Genomic DNA, 24888 nt, shown 5'->3' with positions numbered 1-24888 from the left:
AGTTTAAGGAGCAGATTTCACCCTGATGGTTCAGGAGATTGAAAAGGGAGCCTGAGATCATTTTATTGGCCTCTCCACAGGCCCGTTATCTCTGAGTGTAGTGATGTCGTGGAGATGTCAACCCTACAGCAACCACTCCAATGCATGTTATTTCTCTTCATCTTATACACCTTTCTCTGGACAAAAGATTCGCTGGCTAAACGAGAAAGTGTTTTGATTTCAATTTTGTATTTTTAAAAGATATTTAAAGAGATAGTTCGGGTTTTTGAAGGATGGTTGTCTGAAGTCTTCTTTTTCCATTATTAAACAGAAAAGTACAATCATCCACCTTCTGAATTCAAGTTTCTCTCTTTCAAAAAAATCTCAGACTCTGGTTTTTGGTCCAAATAAATCTTTAATTTTCAGAGAGAAGAAGCACTGACGGTTTAACTTAGCTGCCCTAGACAATTTATGACTGTTTTTCCCCGTTTTTATGACTGTGTTTCTTACCTGCACTTTTTTTACTATTCCCATTGTTTTTTTTTTTATCAGGGACTGGATTGTTTTTATGTATGTGTGTTGCTCTGGTATTCTCTGGGAAACGTCTTCTCTTCTTGCACTGTACAACTGCTGCTTTGCCTGATGAAAATACACTTCATTCAAACTGGATAGAAACAAAATAAGACTCACCAAACGCATCTTTAGTTCGTCTTTAAACTGTTCCAACAATCATCAACTCTGGTTTTTGTCCAAATAGAGCTTTAATTCACAGTGTAACATATGGCAATATACCGTCTCTAAACGCCACGGCTCGTTCTTATGAGGCAGACCGTCAAAGCATAATAAAATAATAGCACCAAAAATCGCCCCAAAAACATCATATATAGATCTATTCATCCAATCTCCATGGAAGGGTTACTGAACGGGTCTGCTGGGCCCAGAGGCTCAGGGGCCCTGACTCATAAAATGTTACTGAAAAAAACACAAAAATGATCACAAAGAGACGAAAAAGGACCACAAACGACACCAAATGATTAAAGAGCTACAAAACAATCGCAAAGAGACGCTAAATTACAGAAAATAGACACAAAACAACCAAAAATATACACATAACAGCTACAATTGATCCAAAATAATGACAACGAAACACAAAACCACCACAAAGATACAAAACAACTAAAAATTGATGCATTACAATCAGAGATAAAATAACCACAAAATGACCACATGGAGGCGCAAAACGACTAAAGATAAACATACACAATAGCACAAAATGAATACAAAGAGATGCAAAACAGCCACAAACTAACCAACTAAGTGCAACACCTCAAAATGACAATAAGGTGCAAAGTTACAAAATATTAGATGCAAAATGACCATAAGGAGAAACTAAATGACTTAAATCAAAACCAAAATGCACATATATAGACTAAAAATGACCCAAATTGACTTGAGAGAGACATAAACGATCACGTAGAAATTTCTTAACATAGTTCTAAAACAACTACAAAGAGACGCAACATTAATAAAAAGAGATGCAAAACATCCACAAGATGACCGTGAACTGCAAAATGACAAAAAGAGATGCAAATGACCACAAAGAAAATGACTGAAAACACAACAAAACTGCACAAATACTGACTAAAAGCGACACAAAATGACTTAAAACTGAAAAAAAGAGACACAAATGACCACAAAAGGACGGAAAAGACTGTTGTAAGTAAATAAACCAAACTTTCTTTATACTTATTATTGTGACCACCAGAGATAAAGAAACTGTAGAAATCCTGCCTGATTTATTTAAAGACCAGTGTTATGTTTGATAACAACAACTTCAGATTACATTAAAAACATATAAAGGAGACATAAGGAAACAACGACCAAAAGGTAATAAAAGGAGAGGAGACTTTTAAAGAGGCAACAAAGACATTAGAAAGAAATCACTGATGAAGCCTTTTTGAAAAAAAACAAAAAAAAAAAAACTGACTGCGGCAACAAAATGATCCCACATCCTTTGTTCCAGTAAACCTGATGGTGTTTGAATGGGAGTCCTGTTTTGCAGCCAGGACGCGCACAAACTATTAGATATAAGGACCACTTTTGTCTGTGGCCGTGGACGGCCCGCTGGCCGCAGTTATGCGCGGAACGGGTGCACTCACACTGCTTAAAGGTACTAGGCTTTAGCTGAAAAACCGGTTTTGGCCCCGGCCAAAAGGATAGTGTGAGTACGCCCTAAAAGGATTAATCCCACTGATGGACGATGTGCTGTGTGTCTCCTCACTGCTCCGAGGTGATTCGCTGTTCCTCTGTCCTGTTTTTAGTTTTTTTTAATATCGATGTGTCTGTTTGGGAGGCCTCAAATCTTCTCTGTCCACAGCCTGCTTGAAAGAGGTGGGCTTTAGCGGAGCCGTTTGCACATGTACGAGCACGAGCGTGTGCACGTGTGCGAGCACGAGCCCTACGGCAGTAGCGTTATGTCCGCCTGTTCGGACATGTAAATAGAAGGACGGACCATGCGCGGACATTTAACAACAACAATGGCGGTGAAAGGTTCACGTTGATGTGATGCGGAGGTGGAGTGTTTACTGCAGATTTGGTCGGATGAAAATATTCAAAAACAGTCGACAGTCGAAACTCCGAGTTCTGTGGAAAGATTTGTAAACAAAGCCACACACATGCGATCAATGCATGTGACGTGTTACGGCTTGATGGCGTATGGACAGCAAGAAGCATTGGCCGGCCCTGGCAGTACAAACGGGGCTTGGGCGCGGGGGGAGAGGGAGGGGGAACAAGTACCCTAAAGCCCGGGTCGCGGTACGGAAGGACAGTATGAGTAAGGGCGTACTCACACTGTCCTTCTGTGTCTGGATGTTTGAATGCACGCATCTGTCTCTGGTGTTTCAGTCAAATGGAAATCTCTCCTGATCTCAGAATGTCGTTGCAGCGGCGTTTTCACTTGGATCACTCATCACTTGTGTCCACTTCCTGAATTGTAGATTTTTATTTATTTATTTAAGATTAGAAACAAACAGACAACCAGCAAAAAATAGACCTTTGTATTTGTCAAAAAAAATTATACATTTTAAAATAAATAAGCAATGATAAAAATAGTCATAATATCTTAATCAGGGGCTAGAGAAAAAAATCATTCAAATATATCAATGTGCGTTGACTTTCTTTGTTCTTCATACATTGTGATAAATTATTATAATAATAATTGAATATGATAAATTATAATTAATGAGATGAAATGTAGAGTATAAATTGCAGTATTAAAACCAGAGTAAAACATAAACAGAAAAAAATTACGATAAAAAAATGTCCAATATCTGTGTTTTTAAAATGAAAGAATATAGTTTTGTAAAGTTTTGCAGGTTGAAGAAATAATAAGTGGGTTTTCATCGCCTGTGGCTAAAAACCTTGAAAAGATTGAATTAAAATCCTGCATAGATCCAAATAAACACATAACCTCGGTGGCTGAAGGAAGGTAATGATGCGGGAAAGTGTCCAACGGAGAGAAAACAGAAACAGACAAATCATCTGAAAGCTGCCTTCAGTTGTTTGTGCTCTTGTTCTCCTTCAGTCCAGACTCAATAGTTTTGTTGACAGCATCTTTCCAAGAACGACGCACCAAATCCTCATTTCATTCACCGCATAAATAATCCAAAAATACACGTTTTTTTGGCTTTTAATGGCATTTTCGTTCCCTGACCAAAAACCTAAATGCTGCTTCAGGTGCATCTAATGAACACGAGTAAAAGAGAAAAACCTTTATTGGCTTTATACAGAATACAACACGCTGCTCCGGATCAGTGCAATAAAAGACAAGAAGACACAACAAAAACAAACCAGCTGCAAAACAACATCCACAGCCGACAGCACAAGGCCCAAAATGATACCAAAAACAAATGGAAACAATGTTATTTTGCACTAGAATAAGACTATTTATTACACTAGAATAAATGTTAAAACTGCACTAGAATAAATATAATTACTGCACTAGAAAAAATACAATTACTGCACTAGAATAAATGTTAAAACTGCACTAGAATAAATGTAATTAATGCACTAGAATAAATGTAATTAAAGCATTAGAATAAATTGTAATTATTGCACTAGATCAAATATATTTAATGCACTAGAACAAATATATTTAATGCAGTAGAATAAAAGTAATCATTGCACTAATATTAATTATAATTGTGGCACGAGATTGAGTCGCCCTCGAAAGACAGCCAACATGTTGTGCGTCAGTGCTTGTAGGATTCAATTAACCTTAATAATTTACTTTAAAATGTTTATTAGTCGGTAAACCCACCACATCCCAGATTCATCTGAACTTTGGTTCGGTTTCCTTCCTGCGGTTGATTCACTTTCCTCAACTTCTTGAGCTTCAGTGAAAAGAAAACTAAATGAAACGAGTAAGAACTCCATTAAACAGTGGAACCAGCTGAGCAGAAGAATTCACTTTCTATTAATTCTGTCCCAGGGGACGCGGCGTGGTCGGATCCGACTCTATCCTGCAGATATCATCAGACTGTGACATTCATCAGGAGTTTATTCAAGTGTGTGTGTGTGTGTGTGTGTGTGTGTGTGTGTTGTGTGGTGTGTGTGTGTGTGTGTGTGTGTGTGTGTGTCTGCAGCACACTCTGCTCCTCTGTGCAGTATATTCAAAGACAAATAGAGGCGCATGTGTCCAATATTTATTGTTCTGGGCTTCTGCAGAAAACAATTTCAGTGAAATCAAAGATTAGTGGAAAATAAAATGAAAGGACTCTCCAGGATGATTGGAAGCTTTGAGGGTCAGTTTGATTTCTAATATACTTCGATTTTTAAAAGCTGCACTTCAGCTTTAAACAACACAAACATATTTAATATTGATCCGTCTGCCAGGGGACAGGTGGTGAGGCAGGTAAATGAATGAGGAAGGAAGGTAAATGGTGGAAACAAAGGATTAGAACTGCTGCTTTAGAAGGAAGGAGGACTCTGTGGTCAGTAACTGTGTGCGCTCTCCTCCCTCAGCACCTGAAGTCCGGCCCGCTGAAGGACCCACTGCTGGACGACCAAGGGGACTTCAACAGGATGTCCGTGGCAATGAAGAAGATAGGCCTGGACGACACGGAGAAGCTGGACCTGTTCAGGGTGGTGGCGGGCGTGCTGCACCTCGGGAACATCGACTTTGAGGAGGCTGGAAGCACGTCAGGTGAGCCGCGGTGACACGGACCGGGATTTGCTGATCTAGGGAGTGATGCAAAGAGATATGTGAAATAAAACAAGGAGTTTGAACCTGGCTTTATCCAACGCTCACATTTCTCTTATGGAAATGGATGAAAATTAGTAGAGATGCACCCATCCAGTTTTGTCCCGATCCAATCAAATCCTGATACCTTGGCTGAGCGTATCGGCCGATACCTGATCCCGATCTGGTCCTACTGTTGAATGAATGAGTGAAGGCATCAGGCTTGACATAAACATTTAGCCTTGTTAAAAAAAACAAAAAACAAATGAACACAGATTTAAATGTACTCCATATTATTTATGAACAAATAACAAAGTGTGCATTAGCATTGAAAAAAATAACACTTCCATGTAAAGTGCACTGCAAACAGATCTTTTTAAAATGTAATATAAAACCCTAAATGGTATTCCACACAAAGTATTGAAGTGACTAGATCGCTGTAACTGTATTACTGTGTATGATATTAATAAAAAAGAAAAATGACTGGATTGGAATGCTCGATCGGTCTCATTCATCTGATATTCGATCCAGCTAACTAGTCAACATTGGAGCCAATATCAGATCCTGGTATCAGATCAGTGCATCCCTAAAAATTGGCTCATATTTTATCAGATAATGCCTCATTTGCATATTTAAAGAGAACATTTTCAGAAACCTTGTAATAGAAAATACAATTGTCTTAATGTCAGTCATCAACAGGGGAAGTTTCATGGTGATATTTATTAGTTATTTGTTTTCCTATTCACCTGCAGTTTCTCCCCTTTTAATGATTTTAATTAATTACCCAATTAACAAAACAAAAAAACATCAACAACTATCCCTCCAAGTATAATATTCGGTTGGTGTCAGTTGGCGCTCAGACGCTCCTCCTCATCTCACGCCTCATTTCCCCACAGCGGTTCAGACTCGAACCCTCCAGGGAGTCTCACTCTCCATTAAAATCCACCAATGCTTTGAACTTCAGCGCAGAAGTTTCTCAGCTCTCGGTTCCTCAGCTCTCGGTTCCTTCCCCAGTCGTTTTTATTTTTTTCCCTTCCTCTGCGGGGAAGAAGAGGAAGGCACAACGGGGTGCCTATCAGATGGACTGGTTCTCACAGCAGGGATGGCTATCGTGAAGCGTGTTTAACAGCAAAGCGAAGAAGACTGTGTTCAATCGGGGGAGGCGATCATCATCCAGTGTTTGAGGCTGGCTCGGTGCTCGGTTTGGGCAGGCGGCTCTGGAGGGTTTGTGTTTAGGGAGCCTTTTAAAGAGTGTTTTATTTGTATTTGGTCGGAAGAAAAAAAACTCTCAAAGCCCAATAATTTTAGACCGTAAAGATTCTGGTGTCGTCCTATTATTATTTTATAGGGCAGAGACTTGAAAACAGAGAGAATATTACAGCTGTGGCGGCTGGACTCATCAGAAACACTGACCTGTGGCAGAGAATCAGTCCGAGACGTGATCAGAAAGACAAGATGGAGCTCCAGACAGCACACACAGAGACAAATAAGAAGATCTGGAACTGTGCTCCTCAAACTTTATCCAATAATGTGCCCACAGTGAAATGTTTTTTTTCAGACACCCTTTCAAAGTACTATTTCCTGGTCCAAGCCAAGTAATTCTACATTGCTGCAGTGTTGTTGTTTGAACATATCTGAGCAAAGAAACTACTTTTTTACCGCTTGTCTATGAATGAAATGTGTCTCACTAAAGGAAGAAGTCATGGTAAAAGGCTCACATGTTGTTGGTTCTTTTGTTTGACGAAGCGTTTACACCCGGAAATAGTATTTTGAAAGGGTGTTGCATCAGACTTAAATGAACCCTTCAGTAAGCCGGGAAGAAAATGAAAGAAAAAAAAAGTCTCATTTCAGAATAAAATGACCTTGTGATAATGACTTCTCCTCCTGTGTGAACAAACCAACTCTAACTCATTTACCTTGTGACTAGAGACATGACTTTAACTCCACTGTAAGATCTGAGGTGCTGAGACATAAACAGCTTTGAATAAAAATGGATGCAAAATGAATAAAAATTGACACAAAATGTATAAAACTTGACACAAAATGACGAAAAACTAGATGTAAAATCACTAAAAATATATGCAAAATGGCTAAATGTGGTTCAGTAAACCAAAGATATCAAATTGACATATTGTTGATGTCGTGTGCTTCAGAAATCTAAATTCATCCTGACATGTTTGGCATGTGCTGAACCTTCAGGATCTGACTAGAATAAATATATATAAAGTGTGAAAGCTCAGCAGGGTTCACAAGGTTTGGAGAGAAAAAAAAAAGCCCAAATCTTGTCCTGGAAGTGTCGTGCAGCTCAGCAGAATCTTTTTGGACAGCTCAGATCTTCTGCAGACATTTGGAACAGATAAATCAGCAGATTCATCTCTGCAGCATGTGTTCTGTGCATCACACAAACACTGTACTACTCCCACTCAGCATTCTGTGACCTCGGAGGTCAAACTGATGTGAACGCACTTGTCAGTCCCGTACGGCCCTGGACCTGTGGACACCTGAGAGACAGAGCTGACAGTCAGTCCTCCATTTATCTCAGAGGAAACCTATCTGAGGAGGCTGCTATTAGCTCAGCTGTCAGTAGATATTGATCATTGATCAGAGAAGTGTTGTCACCACGCCACACAAAGCTGTTCATGTGTACTCTGTATATAAACAGCACAGATATACCTAGATATAGTGTGAATGAAAACTCGAGGATGTACATATTCACACTTGGTCCAGAAAGCGGCCTCAATGTGACACAATTTTACGCCAAATTCAACACGCATTCAAACATGTGGGCCTCATGGCCCCTGGGCACAGACCTGTCAGGGGACCCCCACTCTGTCTACGTAGAAGACACCCAAATTCAAAGAGTCCACTTATAATAAGTTTGTTTTTGTCATTTTGCATTGTTTTGTGGTGGTTTTGCATCTATTTTTAGACACTTTGCCTATTTTTGTGGTAGTTTTACATCATTTTTTGTCATTTATCATCAATCTTTAGTCATGATGGCAGACAGATAGATTTATACAGACATGTACATTTTGCCAGGGTTAGAAAAAAAAGACACAAGACCAGCCAGTGTGCCTGCCCAAGTTGTCGCAGAGCTATATTCAGGTGCAGTTATTAGTAATCCCATGTTGTGTCCTGAAATGATTAGTTGATTAACCGATGAGTCAGTCAACAGAAAAATTAAATTTATTAAGTAGGATTTTTTTTCTTTTCAGTTGTATATATTTTGTTTGCTTTGAAGATGTCACCTTGAATATTTATATTTTGGCTTCACTTTTGTATTGTGGGAGGAAATGGAGACGTGCCCTCCATTTTATATAAAGTCTGTGATTTGCAGCCCAAGAACACTGTTAACGAGCCAGTGATTGAGCTTTTAGTTAGCATTTAATCAAATCTGTGATGTCGACATTCATCACCTTTACCTCCCTTTAACAGCTGCTGCTGCAGCCCTGAAGACGACAAGACAAACTTCCTCATAAAAAATAACATCTCTTTCACTTTCACTGTTGGAATTAAGTTTCCTGCAGCCAAACCTGTTCCTTTGGGATTTTGTTGGTGTCTCCCTGGACCTGCACAGTTCACATCACATGGGTGTTACTTTCTCAATATAATGAGCGCTGTCTATTGCCCTCAGCTTTCTAAGAAGGGCGCTCGCAGACCCGGCTTGGCAATTTGTCTAAAATGTGAGCACACGTTATTGCAGAAATGCGGGGGATTTCAAAGATGACTTCATTCATATTTCATACCCACTTGATCCTGTGGGCATGCCTTGAGAGGTTTGCTTCGGTGTAAATCAGAGAGACGACCTGATGAGGTCACCGCTCCTTCATTGACACTTCATACCTGAACACATTCTGTCACCTACTTGACTTCAGTGTTTATTGAATGTGGAAGAAAACCGTACTGGATGCAGATGAATATAACCTTCACCCAATAGATATTCTAGCTGTGAGACTGCTAACTCATCTCTACTAAAGACATTTCCATCTTTCCAAACCTTGGGATCATAGTCAGATGTGTGTGATTCTCATTTATTTGTTTTATTGATTAAATGCAAAGTCCTTGAACCAAGCAGTTGTGTCCCGATCTGCTAACTGATACTACTTTTGGTCTTTGGAATTGATAGGTGCTCCATCGTTTGTTCCTCTTCACAGAACGGGCCGGTTGCTTGGCCCGCGGTATTGCTGCTGGCAGTGTTCTAGAGAATCGCTAATCCGATCGACTTTACACTCAGCACTGCACTTTCTTGGGTCATCAGTGACACACCTGCCAAGTGTGAAGCCAATTGGATGAACAGTTGTTGAGATATGTGAAGACAGTCAAACATACATACATACACGTTCCTTCTTTTATATTTAGATTATGTTGCTACAGCGCCATCTATTAGCCAAATGGCACCAAATTCGTCATGTCCATGTTGATAGCCCAAAGCGTTTAGGAAATATGACATGTTTTGTAATATAAGCCCCACCCACAGCATTTGAGCAATTTTTGGGGGGCAGCTTTAGCAAAGCTTTATAAAACATCAAAGATCTAGAAAAGTCACTTTGTACAGCTCAGTCCAGGGATTATCTGTATCAAATTTGGTGACCGTTGCTCAAAATTTGTAGGGGAGTGAAAAAACAGATTACACAAACGGCATTAAATGTATTAGGACAGAAACGGGCGTGGCTTACTTGGATAGATTCCTTTTGTCGACGGAATTAAATTAAGAATTTTGTTTCCGAGACTTATTCTTCAGGTTACAGGCAAAAACGTATAGTACCATCTGGACAAACTGAATACTGCACAGTACTGAGTATTTTCTTAATTTTTAAAGAACTTTAGTGCAAAATATAAACTTAAAAATATCTCACATCAAATTTTCGGAACAATTCGAGCTTGTTATTTTCAACTTAGTCGTCGTAATTGTGTCTCACGATATCTCGATTTATGATTCCATCACGATACGATTTTGTTGAAAGACTCCAGCGAAGTACCTGAAGTGAACAAGCTGCCATTGCTAAGGTGGTGTCTCCCTCCAGTATGGCGCGATTGAATGGCATCTGTCATTAGAAGTGAACCTTTTCCACAACCTTCACAAACCTTTACCTCATGAAGAGTACATGTGATATTTACCTCCATCACTCATTAACCCAGCTACTTGACGTTTACATTGTGGTCATTAGGTTGCCCTAATTAGAGCAACAAACGTTATATTTCACAATAACACAACATTGAGACAATTTACTCTGTGAGGTTGACATCGTTATCAAAAGTAAGGCTGCATAAAAAGTACAGGTATATATGGGAAAGGTTCCCTTCTAATTACAGCTCCCATTCAATCGCACACATAGTAGAGGGAGACGGCACCGCAGTAATGGCGGCGTCGCTAGATGGCGAAACACACAAACGGCTCGCCTGATTCGTCTACACAAGCTACAATTCTTACAGTTATGAAACAGAGGTTATGACGCTACAGGATAATCTCGACATCCATACCCCCGTCACATGCTCATCTACATAATGTCCTTATTTTGACATTCAATTCAATTCAAGACACTTCACATATACAGTAGACTAGGTAAAGACCACACTTTATGACTTGATTCATGATTTACAGAGACCCAACAATTCTGCCATGAGCAGCAACAAGTCGAATGACGCTTGGTGGTTCCTAATATTTGTGATATGTATAAATAGTTTCTCTGAGCTTTTGTTAAAAAATTTTTTTTCTCGACAGCCTCCTTTGTGAGCAGTTTTGTCCATTAAACTTTCAGTCAGCAGTGAACTGAAACAAAGAAATAAAAACATTTCACGTGCTTGGCTGAGTGGAATAAACGTCCACCTGTTTGTATTGAAGTGGTGTGGTCAAAAATATCTCTACCTTCAGTGTTAACCAACAGGCTCCTCTTAACCCTGTTTCGGCTCACCTCTTATAACAGTCCTGATAGCGTGCTGGGCCTGACGTTTTGCCTTGTTTTCCAGGTGGCTGCGCCATCAAGAACCAGTCAAGTCAGACGCTGGAGCACTGTGCTGAGCTGCTGGGCCTGGAGGAGGAGGACCTCAGAGTCAGCCTCACGTCCAGGGTCATGCTCACTACAGCAGGGGGCGCCAAAGGAACGGTCATCAAGTGAGAGGCCACACAAACACACACTTACACATGCTGAAACATCTAGCACATTCGCTGTTATCTTTGCATCACCAGGATTTAAAAAAGAAAGTCAGTGTTTGTTTCCATAAAGATATTTATTATATTTATTGTGTTGATTTGTTGGTGCTATGATGTACCCCCTTGTCGTCTGGGATCACAGTGGAAAGAAGTGTGGTTTTTGTTGTGTCATTCTTGGTATTTTTTACAGACATGTGTGAGTCAGTTTCCTCCTCTGCCTCATGATGTCAAATAAACTAAACTAAAAGTACACACGTCAACAGTCTCTGTAAATACATCCAGAACACGTTTATTTGCATAAGAGCCGTTTCATACCAAAGCAGTTCAGAGTGCTTTACATACAAATAGAATCAAACAGCAAATAAACACAGACGCACGCATGAACCCACGTATGCATTTAAGAAATCGCTCAAGTGAAAAGGAGAGAGATGAATGACTTGTCTCCATCAGATGCCAGTTAACATTCGCTAGACATGTTGGCGTAAACACGGACAGACTGTGTGGACTTCAAAAACATGCAACTGACCGTTTAAGAATATAACGGAGTATTGCTGCACTTTTTTTTCCACTTTTTTACAGCGAGAAATCACCAATAAAGCAAAGACGACACATCAAACATTTTCCATCAGGAATCTGATCTGAAAATGTGAAGAAATTAGCAACATGAAGCAAGATACAGCTTTCCCTGACGTTAGCATGAAGCTACATGTATCTTAGCTAGTCGAATGGCTGGAGTAAAGTAATAGCAACACTTTTTACTGTCCAAAATCAATAATAAAGGCTTCTAAATCACTTAACTACACATTTTAACATTTTCCAGTGTGAATCAGATCTGGAAATGTGGAGAAATGATAAACATGAACCAAGGTTTTCCTGATGTTAGCATGTAGCTACATGTAGCTTAGTTAGTAGTGACTGACTGTGGAGTAGCTAACGTTATTGCAGCACTTTCCATTATCAAAAACAACCAATAAATGCTTCTAAAACAAAACTAATATTATCCAGCAGGAACCAGATCTGAAAATGAGGAGAAATGAACAACATGAACCAAGATGCTGCTTTCCCTGACGTTAGCATGTAGCTAGCTACGTGTGGCTGTGTGTAAACTCCTGCAGGAACATGTTGGATTGTGGAGTTTTTTGCTTTATATTATATTTCTTGTCATTTTCTCACAGTGAGAAGTGTCGCTTCACTCCATAACTGTCTGTTTAAGCTGTTGGACGGCGTTGAGTGTTGGCGCTGGCACAGTCTTAGCAGTGATGACGTTGGTAGAGTCTCGTCATTGGAGTGACGTCCAAACAGCCGCCCGACCAAATTGCGAGTCAATCACAGCTGTCACGTTTCACCGCACAGAAGAAAACAAACACTTGAACTTGTTTTCTGTCAATGACTGAAATCACATTTGGAAACCGTGACTGACGTTGAATGGAAACATCTCTTGACTTATTAGCTCTTGAAAGCGTAGCAGGTTGGATCCACAAGGATGCATGTACAGTAGGTAAAAGTAAACACACCCACACAAACACACATGCGCGCGCTGGCAGAGCAGATGGTCGATGGGTTGCTCGTCTTGCCATGGCTGTCTGGAGAGATGAGCACACACTGACTTACTTCAGCTGACATCAGAATCTACAGTGGACAGTGAGTGGAGACTCAGAACAGCTGTCCGACTCGTCCTCCTTCGTCTTTGTGTCCAGAAAGATGGCGGTCGCAGATAAACACTCGATCAGTTACGCATGCGTCTGCCAGCAGTTGTTATGAATAAAGCGGTGAGCCATCTGGACTTCCAGGGGAGCGTCTGCGTGCTGAAATTAGTTTGATTTGGAAAGTTCATGGAGGTGAACAGGGTATTACTGGAAGGTTGCTGCTCACATTTATACTGCTGCTACACAAATACATTCTGGAGAGGGAAAAAACGGTCATGTCCATTTTCAAAGGGGTCTGTTGACCTCTGAGCCTCTTTACAGATGACTAGTGCTGCTCGTAACGGGCCGATTGCTTGCAGCTTCCTCGAGAACCACTCAGCCACCGGCCTCCCCTGATTTTGGGATACTTTAACTCCAAACTGCTGAATGTGATGCCAAGAAAAGAAAAAAAACAGACCCTGAAATACAGAGCTCCTGTACCTGTGTTTGAAACGGTGCTGCAGAATCAACGTTATACCTTTAATCCACTAAAAACTAAATAAACTAATAAACTAATCCGCCCTTATTTGTATTTCTGTTACTTCAGCAGTAACCTCCTTCCATCCTTGTGATCTCGGCAGTATGTTCTGTACTCACACAAAGACAATAAAGCAAATCAATAAATTAAAAAAACACATCACAAGTTGTCAGAAATTCCAACAGATGTAATTTTCTCCTGCTCCGTATCTGTAAATGTGAAGGGGGATTCCTGTTTACAGGCTCCAATCGAAGGCGACCTTTATGACAAAGAGATCACAAATTGTGTAGATGGAAAACATCCTCCTCTCCTGTTTAGAAAGGCGGAGGTGAAATAAAAGCGCAGTTCATGCAGGAAGAGATGAACCGTGGGGCTGTAAACAGGCTTCATGTATATCAGCGCCATCTGAAGAGGTTTCTGTTTTACCTTTGTTTTTGTAGAAAATGGATTTGTTTTGGACACTTCATCTGCGCAGAGGGATTTAAAGCTGCTTTCTCTGTCACTAAACAGCTAATTTACACGCACTGTGTTTAATTTAACGTGACAGTCGGCGTGTCGTGCACATATGGCCCGCTCTCTCTCTTCTCTCGCTGCAACAAAACACTCAACGCTCAGTCACTAATGTGTGTTTGTGTAAAGGACGGTTCCTTTACCACTCAGTGTCCTTGACTTCACACCATTTTATGTTTCTTTGTGAAGTTTTTTAAAGAAACGCTCTTGGAAACGATTCGCTTTGATTCCTCGCTTGATTTCACCGCTGCTGGAAAGAAGCAGAAGTTGAACACAATTCAGGTCTGAGGGTGGGTGTTTTCTAGCGGTTTCAAGTGTGAACATGCAAATTGCACAATCCAAATAATCTTCACTGTGGTTCAACTTTATATTACAATTATGAATAATGAAAATAAACTTTTAAGCATTTTAAAGATATGACAGTATTTTTCCCACTTTTTTGGTAGTCAGTCCAACTGTATGTAGGATCTTTTTAACCAGACCTGGAACGTTAAATGTTTATTTCTTTGGCTGTTGGTGTTGAATCTTTCAACTCGTCACACTACTTCCACCGCTTTTTGTGCAAACGCGTGCGACACCATGCATGTCACTGAAACGATTCCTTGAGTAACTTGATTACTAACCACCGTGTCTTAATAATAATAATAATAATAATAATAATAATAATAATACTTTTTATTTGTAATGCATGATTCACTTGCCGACAGCGTTTATCCAACCCTGAGGGTACGTGTCCACAGGCACAGTCGTTTTCCCTTTTGCTACTCACTGCCTACGTGAGCAGCCGTGCGACGCATTGTTGGGGCGTTCAGTTTCCCGCTCCTCATTTGCATAAAGTTCAGGTCCAGTCTATTTTATGTAAATCCCAGGCGTGACCCGCCACCTCTCAAAGCTCCTGAAAAAGTTTTAAACTAACCGTCCATCTAACATAAAGGTGCATTCAGCAGATGATTTCTCACCAGAGATGTTTTCACAAACACATTTTGGTGAAAGTTTTTCAAAACCAGCCATGACGTCAGACAGCCGACGAGTGAAGCGGCTTTCGTCCTCGTCACTCGGACCTTCAGTTAGAAAAAGTTTTGACTGTAATGTGACTCTTAAATGAACTCAGTGGGTTTAGCTTGAATACATTTATATAGTCTTATAGTCAGATAGAGCTTCTTATTGACTGTCTGTAGTAAGACTAATCCGCCATGAATTCTGGGTAAATTTTTCCAAACAAAAAAATATGGCTGACCGAGCAACCGCAGTAAACTCGACATTCAATTCAGCAATGACATAATATTTTATTTTTTATCACTTTTATTGAGTCGCTGTCATTTAAGGATTAGGAATAAAATGTTTAAGGTACAAGGGTTGACTTTAGTGAGGGACTGAAACAGCTCGTCGACTCGGCAGCTTAACAACATAAACGTGCACCTGTGAGGCGTTATGGGGGAGCGGGAGTTGAGCTGAGTATTGTACCATTTTTACAACCCGGTGCTCAACACAGAGGGAGAGCTGCCGGTCTTAAAAGGTACGTCGCCCCCTTTTATCAGACCGCCCTGCTCTTCCATGAAGGCTTCACTGCATCTTATAACCAAGTTGTCAGAGTGATGCAGATGCTGAGAGGAGAGGGCAGAGACGCAGACACACAGCACCAGGCAGTGATGAGAAAATAATAGTTAGATCCAGAAGGCAGTGACCTGTTGAGTTCGACCATCTGAGAAGCTCTGAAACAGAAGAATTATTCAAAAGAAAGAACGAAACTGAGGGAAATTAGGCCGATATAACTGTATATATTCATAAAATAAATCATAAAGTTCTGGTTTCTTTTGAAAAGTTTTGAAAGTCCTGTGTTTGGGACTTGTCCACCACCTCAACCTGCCTCCTTAGTTGGAGATACACTGTCTTAAACGACGTCTCCTGCTCTTAATGCGTTATTGCTTATTTTTGCTATTTTTTACCTTATTTTGTAATATTTTGTTGCTGCTGTGACAAAATAATTTCCCCGGTTGCGGGACATTAAAGGTTTTCTGATTCTGATTCTGATTCTGAAATACACACAAAACAATCTGTTGAAAATGCGTTGGCAAGTGCTGAACTGGACACTGAACTGCTTCGCTAGCTCAGTCTTGTTGTAATTAAATGGGAATGAAAATGGACAGATTTATGAGATAAGAAGTCATCCCCATGATGTACCGGTATTATTTCTCGGCTAACAACCAATCAGATCGCTTGATTTGAGCCATCAGTTTTAAAGTCTTAATAAATGTCTGGTAAGCTGCTCCTGCTGTGTAAATGCACACGCAGCATCTCTCTTGACTGTGATGTATTATTTCACCCACCTGCAGCCCGTCCACTGTTAATAACAATGTCATTTTTATGAACCCACCCACCCAACTGACAGACTGCAATCCACGCCCCGCTCATCCAGACTGATACGCTTTTTGAATCAGCGTGGTGACGCCAGGCCAGGAGATCATGACAACATGAAAATGTCAAACGCTGAAGACAAACAGTCAGACATGGAAACATAAAGACGGAGACAGATTGTGCCTGAATGTATTTAGCCTGAACCCAGTGGCTCTTAAGCCTGTGATTGTTCTGCTGGCAGCTCGGCCTCAGCACACGCCATCTGAATGCCAAGCCACTCGCCTCAATTTCAAACCCTCCCACGCTAATGTTTACTTCTCCTCTTTCATGTGTGGAGAAGAGGAGCAGAGGCAGACGAATTAAAAGCTGCTCCCTGTCTTTGTCCGTCTCTTTTGAGTGTCGGTCGACGGCGGCCCGCCTGTCAGTTACGCTCTCTATAAACGGACATGTGTCTGACAGATCCCAGCGACACTTCATCCCTCTGCTTCCTGCATCTATTCAGCTGCTTCTCCCAGGTAAAAAATATATTCCACACCTGCGCATCATCCGGTCTAATCGTGGAAAACAGACAGAAGCATCGCTGGGACGACTGCCAGCCTGTTGCAACTTCTGCACTGTAAATAGGAGCCAAAATAAATAGAGAGTGCAGTTTATCTCCTCTGGATGCAGCATTACAGATCGATGAACCTTCTGCGTGTTTAGTGCCCGCACTCAGGCACGCACGCACGAACGCACACAAAACACACACACAGTTGGAAAGCTCTCTTCACTCTGCATTTTTATGTGAAGATCCAGCAGGTTGGATGTGGAAGAAGATCTGTTGAAAGTGCTTTTAGTGGCGAAGAGATGGCTCATCCAGAGCAAACAGCTAAAGCTGTGAGAGTTTCTGTTGGTGGCAGATGGTGGGAGGAATGTAAAGCTGAAATCTCTTCCAACATGTTTATGCTCTCCATTAAAGCCACAAAGAGAAAACCCTTTTTGACTGAGTGAGAGCAAAAGGTCCTCTTTGCACGAGGAGGCGGCAGACTTTCTGGCGACGGCAGATGGTTGATGGGGTGAGGGGAAGAAAATGGCTCCCAACATGTTTCACCCTCTTCAGGGAGGAGGACGCCTGACAGGGAGCCGCACAATAAAATGACATGTTTTTTATGGGGAATGTAGACTTCGTTTTCAGGCACAACAGTTCCAGTTAATCAAAATGTATTTTCAATGACAATTTTGGCTTTGATTATTTAAACAACATAATCAAGATTGTTGTGCACTTTTTGTCTCATAGTGAGGTTCTCGTTTGATATATGTTGAATATAGTCTACAAAAAAATTCACCATAAACAAATTAAATCGAATTTCTTTTGGGTCATTGTTTTGGTTTATTATTTTTATATATTGTTAATATATATGTTTAGTATTTTTCAGCTACAGCAAACTGATTTTATTAATTTCAATCAGTTTTTTTATTTATTTATTATTTTGTTTATTTATTTAAATGTATAGGCTATATATTTAAATATTATTTATATATATATATCATTTTTTATATATTTCAATTAAATTTTTTACATTTAAAAAAAGTTCAAAGTTCAAGAAAATCCACAGAACAATTTAAAAATAAAATAAAGTTTAATAATGCATCATGTCAAATATTGAATCAATTTTGACCAAAACAATAAAAAAAACTACCTACCTACTGACTGTTAGTATTACCTGAGCAATGATCACTGCTCTACTTGAAAGTGAAGAGAGAGAAAGTGTTTTTAGGTGAGAGTTAGAGAAAGATGGAGTGAGAAAATTAGGCCCAGACAAGAAAAAGGAAGCGAGAGAGACGGAGTGGAGAATAAGACTGAGTATCAGATAAGAAGATGGGAAAAGGGTGGTACGGTACTTAACGCCAGAACAGAGAACATCTAACGTGAGAGTAATTTCACCAGAGCGAGGAGGGCGGACTCAGTGGGAGGGCGAAAAGAAAATGGGAGATGACGATCACGCTGGGCGAGGTCAGTAGTTTGTGAGAGTTGAGGTGGGATTAGGCCGTCAGACAGGCCGTTAAATAAACCTGCAGATACTTGTCACCACATCCATCTACATCTCATCCAACACTCCTCTGACTGTGTTTAATGCAGATCCTTTCTGTCTTAAAGGGTGGGTTAAACATTCACAATAGAAAGTGTCATAATGGAGCCTGTTTGCAGTTCGAGGTTTCCTGTAAACAGTTTTGCAGACTTCTCTTTCACAGTGGTGGCGTGTGGAGAAAATGCTTTTATTGTGTCGCAGGGTTTTTTTCATTGCAGTACCGCAAGTGAAATAAAAAGAAATAGCTGCATTTCTGAGCAACGGCACCCTATCCAGGTCTAAAAATATATCTATGATTTGAAGCCTCCAGTTTGGCATTTTAGCCGTCGCCATCTTCTATTTTTTTTTTTTAAAGAACATGACCAGTGTTTGGGCAAAAGGGTGGGGCTGGGGAGGAGCACTAAGCAGCATCAGGCTGCAGTCCACTGTTTCAATGGCACTAAACTAAACGCACAAGAGGGGGAAATCACGTGATTTCAACTGGTTGATGCGACCAATCCGGTAGGATTATTGCAGAGACTGTTCAAGGCAGTGACACAGATCGGCAGTAAGATAACATTAGCTTTGTTAGCAAAGTGCAACCAAACGCTGATCAAGACATTTTTAAGGCACTGAGAGGGTCAAAGTCCTGAGACTTTAGCACAGAAAACAGCCCAAAGAAGCAAGTTCACTGGATCTATTTTAATGTCCACAGTTGCCGTGGATACACATTACCAAACCTCTATCCTGATTGACAGGTGGCCGTGTAGCCCCGCCCTAAAGCATCCCCTGCTTTATTGCCCGTTTGACTCTAAATGGGACCATCACTGACTAAATGAACATCATGCTGAATTGAAGAAGACTCGAAACTAGAGACTGAGACATAAACTCATTAGGAAAATGTTTACTGAGGAAATAAATCAAGTGAGAAGTTCAGCCTAATTTTCTCATTGACTTCTATACAATCACACTTCTTTATGGAGCCAATGGAGTCTCCCCTCGGTGGACATTAGAGAGAATGCAGCTTTAAGTGGAGTCTCCCCCTGCTGGACATTACAGAGAATGCAGCTTTAAGTGGAGTCTCCCCCTGCTGGACATTAGAGAGAATGCAGCTTTAAGTCGAGTCTCCCCCTGCTGGACATTAGAGAGAATGCAGCTTTAAGTGGAGTCTTCCCCTGCTGGACATTAGAGAGAATGCAGCTTTAAGTGGACTCTCCCCATGCTGGACATTAGAAAGAATGCAGCTTTAAGTGAATTCTCCCCCTGCTGTACATTAGAGAGAATGCAGCTTTAAGTGGAGTCTACCCCTGCTGGACATTAGAGAGAATGCGGCTTTAAGTGAATTCTCCCCCTGCTGGACATTAGAGAGAATGCAGCTTTAAGTGGAGTCTCCCCCTGCTGGACATTAGAGAGAATGCAGCTTTAAGTGGAGTCTCCTCCTGCTGGAAATTAGAGAGAATGCAGCTTCAAGGCACTTCACTGTTGGTTTCAGTTTTCAGACGCTGCTCAGACATCTCTCAGTTACATTTCAGAGCATTCAGTCTTTGAGGACAGTCCGGAGAGCAGCTGCAGACCAGCAGGAGTTAGAGCACAAATTCTCCACCAGGCAACAGTAGTAATTACACTGAGAGAGAGACTCACAGGGAATACATATTAGGCTACTTGTATGATTACTGTTGTGACATTATGCTGCCCTGACATTTAGACCTCTTGGTTTTTTAAACGAGAGGTATTAAAAACTCTGGCAAAGCCGACGGCATGAATTAAGCATGGAGGGCGTTGGCGAGAGGCCAGAGTGAAGGTGAGGAGCGGTGGGAGCGTTGATAGGTGATAAGTCAGGTTTAAGGTCCTTACTTTGTCCAGTTGCTGGAACATTTTTCCCTTTTTCCGATGTGTGCAGAGAGCAACTTGATATTTACATGTAAATTTTGCTATTTGAGCATCATAAATATAATAAATCAAAATGTAAATATAATAACATCTTCAAAACCAGGTCAGAGATGCAGTTGAAAGCTGCAGGAAAAGGCTTATAAGTAGATTTGTAAATCAAACTACTGTTTCCAAGATCAAGGATAAACTTTCACACGTTGTAAAATGTGTGAAAAAAAAGAGTCACAGATGAGTGATAAAAAAATAATAAAACGCTTAATCTCTCTCTGGATTTATGGCCTGCTCAATGTTTCATGAGAACGGTCATTTTAAAAGTTAATGTATGATTTTATACGTTTTACGGGACATTTTGAGCAACGAGACGGGAGAATTTGATATGATAGAGTTCAGCATGGGACGTGGAACAGACTGGGAGGTGAATGATAGAAAACTTAAAAAAAAAATAATTCCCTAAAACATGACAGAAACTGAAAACACAGGTACAAAAAAGAAAAGATCATAAGGAACATGAATTGAGGCCAGAGCCAGACGGATAACTCAGTCAGCAGATTTCACAGATATATTGGTATCTTTCAGGATCAACGTAATGTCCTTTTTTACAGAACAAAAAAGTGCAGAAAAAATATCTGTTTATTTGATTTGTATTCATTTAAATGTTCAGCAATTGACTGATACTGAACATGATTGTTTTTTATTTTTATTTTTGTTTATTTTCTCTGTTGTCAATGTAATACATTGTCTGTATAATGTACAATAATGTGAAGTATTCTTTAATAACATTGAAGAAAGCAGCCCTCTGAGCACCTTTCAATCCACATAGATAAGGTCTATTCTCTATGACCTCTGTCTCTCTATTTGTGTGCATATCATTTTTTATCACTAATGTCCTTCCTTAAATGAGAAAATACCCTTTTATTTCTTTTTGTGATACAGTATTTGTTATATATGATGATCTGTATCGTTTTGGACGTATAAAATGTTCTGCATTGGGACTGAAGACACAGGTAAACACAGCTGTTTAGGTCTACACTTGAATAGAAATGGGACGCATAAGTATTTATATATACGGAACATTGTGCATTCTGAAGGGGATGCACACAGCAGTGTGCAGGTGCAGAAGTGAATTACAGATTGCAGCTTCAGGGGGTCTGCCCTTCACGCAGCATGTTGTCCTATCACAGCGTAATGTGTGAGAAAACTACCTCAGGAGACACCTGCAGGGATCAGGCGTCCGCGTGATGTTGCATGTGGCTTGAAAAGGGAATGTGCGCAGGAGATGATTTGTCGCCGGGAGGGAGGGGGAGAGTGAGATTCTGGAAGTCATTATTTGCTGCTTTGAGAGTTCCACTGGTGTAAAGTTCTGTTTTCCCGGCGTGTCCTCGAATGCACTGCAGCTGAAGTAAAGTCCAGAGGAAAAAGCCTGAGCAGGAACTCGAGGCCATGCAGCAGATTAATGCGCTGCATTTTATCTGGCCCCTGCGATCGGGTCACTCCTTTTGTCTGTCGCTATTGAACCGTGCACTCACACACAGTCAGAAGCAATTACAATACCTCCACGGAGCTCACCGCAGGTTATGGTTACTGCCGCCGCTTTATAGCTCCTAGTCTCTCACATACCCAATCTCTTTCTCCAGCTGTCAATAACACAATTATCTGCTTGGAAAGTCAGACAAGTGCTGTTCGTTTACACTGAACGCGGGTGAATAAGTTGACTCTCTTCATCCCCGGGGACAGGTTTATGCTTAAAATTGGTTATTTTAGGCAATTAGTTCAGAGTGTTAAACAGCAGAAGAGACATCAATTCTTAAGTTAATGACGGTTTTAGGACTTTGTTATTGACGGGGATAGATATCAAGATGTTTTATTTTATTTATTTTTTTTCATCCCTGTGTTTCTCCAGAGTGCCGCTCAAAGTGGAGCAGGCCAACAACGCTCGGGACGCCCTGGCAAAGGCTGTGTACAGCCGCCTGTTCGACCACGTGGTGACCAGGGTCAACCAGTGCTTCCCCTTTGACTCCTCCGCAAACTTCATCGGCGTCCTGGACATCGCTGGCTTTGGTGGGTACCCGTCAAAACCTCTGATCACTTTAACGATAAAAGGTTCTGCGTCAGATACAGATGTAACCTGTGACAACCCACTTAGAGGGCTTAGGGTTAAGTTGAGACAACAAAAGGTGACTGTTAAGTTTAGGTGACTGTTAAGTTTAGACGACAGAGCGACGATTAAGTTTAGACGACAAAAGTTGACGGCTAAGTTTAGAAGACAAAACGCAACAGTTAAGTTTAGACGACAAAACGCAACAGCTAAGTTTAGACAACAAAAACGACGGTTAAGTTTAGATGACAAAAGGCGACGGTTAAGTTTAGACGACAAAAGGGGACGGTTAAGTTTAGACGACAAAAGGTGGCGATTAAGTTTAGATGACAAAAGGTGGCGATTAAGTTTAGATGACAAAAGGTGAGGGTTAAGTATTAATGATTGGTTAGGATTTCCTAATCTGATATGACGCAACTCTTTCTGTTCTGCAGAGTACTTTGAACACAACAGCTTCGAGCAGTTCTGCATCAACTACTGTAACGAGAAACTGCAGCAGTTCTTCAACGAGCGCATATTGAAAGAGGTGAGAGCTGTCATTCACCTCGTTTCCACTTTGGGGTTAAAAAAAACCCCCTACAAAATCAACCTCCTCAGATCTATCAGCAAGCACTTACAAACCCCGGCGTTATAGGTTGATATAAGTGCTTCTCTTATTGGAAGCACTTATTCGCTAAGAGTGCCATTTTCCAAATTAGGGGTGTCTCGTATTTGAATTAAAGAATTGATTTGCCGAAGCTCAGTCACCTCAAAAGATTAAAAGCTGTAATCACCGTTAAAGTAGAGACTTTCATTCCAAAACAGGATTTTCCCTTTTGAAAGTATGCATAATAATGACTGACCTGGATGATCACATCCCATAATTGTTTTTCTCTTAACATATATAATAACAAATAGCTGCAGCAACATGATTTAAAAAGTTTTGTGTTTCTTTCAGTCAACTTTGTGTCTAATGTTTTGTCTAAAACTTTCCATTTGAAGACATCTTCAGCACACAAACAACCATTGGTGACATTAAAGCCGACACTGTCCAAGTCTACAAAAACATCACATTTCTGTTTTGGAAAATAATGATGCTTGGTGCTGATTTTTTTGTAGCTCAAGGTCTTCACATAACGAACCAGAAGGCACTCGAGTGCTTAAACCTCCGCCAACGCTTGAGGTGTCATCGGCCTTGGAAAAGTGCAGCCTCCTTAAATTGTAAAAGAACTGCTGTTCAGCTGTTGTTTTTAGTTCTAATTGCAGAAATGTTCATTAACAATATAATCAGCCGATCATTGAAGGCAAATTTGTTTGAGCCTTTAAAAATGAACCATCATTAAATCTTTAATGATATTTCGACCCCAAATGTAAAATGCCTCATTTGACCTTTAAAACCCGATTCACGTACTTGGAGATGTTGAACCCCAAACATCTGTTAGCAAAAGTTTCCAGCATAAAAAACCTCCTTTTAAGATTCTCATTTTAGATTAAATTGTAAGAGCAGAAAATGTGGTCCAAGTGCTATTTGTTACAGAGCTAGAAATGACCTCCAGGCGGAACCGCAGAGTCGTCCTCCTCCTCATTAGAGACTGTGACGCACTCGGCTGCGACTGTCGTTATGGATTCTCATTAGAAATATCTCGTTTGCATTCCAGGAGCAAGAGCTGTACCAGAGGGAGGGGCTCGGAGTCAATGAGGTTCACTATGTCGACAATCAGGACTGCATAGGTATGAAGACGCCACTCACTCTGCACTCATGCTCGTGCATTCAGAGCAGCCCCCGGTGCTCGTCCTCCATGTTTGTGCTGTTGAGTTCAAAGTGTTTGTTTTGCATATAACCAATATTGTAAACCATGTGTAGTGCCTTATGCACATAAGAAGAGCTGCAAAAAAAAAAAAAGCTGGCTACAGTCCAATACAACAGAAACTAATCTAAACAGAATGCAAGTACTACAGTACAAAGCAGTGCGCTTTGGACTTTGCTGTCCATACAGGACGAGAGTAAGTAAGTTGAATAATAGTTTGGCCTGGTTAAGGTGAAAAGTAGGTTACACTATTCATTACTAAGTTTTACTAGAAATATGGTTAAGACCAAAACCCCTGAAATACTGTCTTTGTTTTCTGACACACATCAGTACCCTACCCGACAGTCTTTGGAAGGCTGTTTTGACAGAGGACAGTGAATTACAGAGCAATGGTGGCATGGCATTCACTATCAGGTTTTTGAATTCTGAAAGTGATAAAAAAAAGTTTTAACAAAAATTTAAGATTGTACTTGTTCACACACGATACTGTTAACAGCATTGTTGAACATTTCTGCCTTAAGGATCCTGAAAAGTGATTGAGCTATACACCAATTACAATTTTTTTATTTAGTAGTAAATGTTTTTTTTTTCCTATCAGCTTTTGAAAAGATATATTATAGAGCAACCGTATGCATTATACATATTTTGAGTTTATGTTGACTGTTGTTTAA

At 40.5% G+C, this 24888-nt stretch overlaps 1 protein-coding gene across 9 annotated transcripts in view; it reads left to right on the top strand.

Annotated features, from left to right (window-relative positions):
- LOC310961663 (unconventional myosin-VI) overlaps nt 1-24888 on the top strand; it is a 160363-nt gene that overhangs the window by 53041 nt on the left and 82434 nt on the right. For all 9 annotated transcript variants that reach the window (XM_083933826.1, XM_083933825.1, XM_083933824.1 and 6 more), the window contains exons 11-15: nt 5002-5182; nt 11186-11330; nt 22236-22393; nt 22865-22956; nt 24068-24140. In XM_083933826.1, the coding sequence (XP_083789952.1) occupies nt 5002-5182; nt 11186-11330; nt 22236-22393; nt 22865-22956; nt 24068-24140 (649 nt within the window). The remainder of the gene's footprint in view (nt 1-5001; nt 5183-11185; nt 11331-22235; nt 22394-22864; nt 22957-24067; nt 24141-24888) is intronic.

This window comes from Echiichthys vipera, assembly GCF_963691815.1.
Source record: "Echiichthys vipera genome assembly, chromosome: 19".
In the NCBI taxonomy this organism is placed as follows: domain Eukaryota; kingdom Metazoa; phylum Chordata; class Actinopteri; order Perciformes; family Trachinidae; genus Echiichthys; species Echiichthys vipera.
This window is presented reverse-complemented; position numbering and strand designations above follow the sequence as displayed.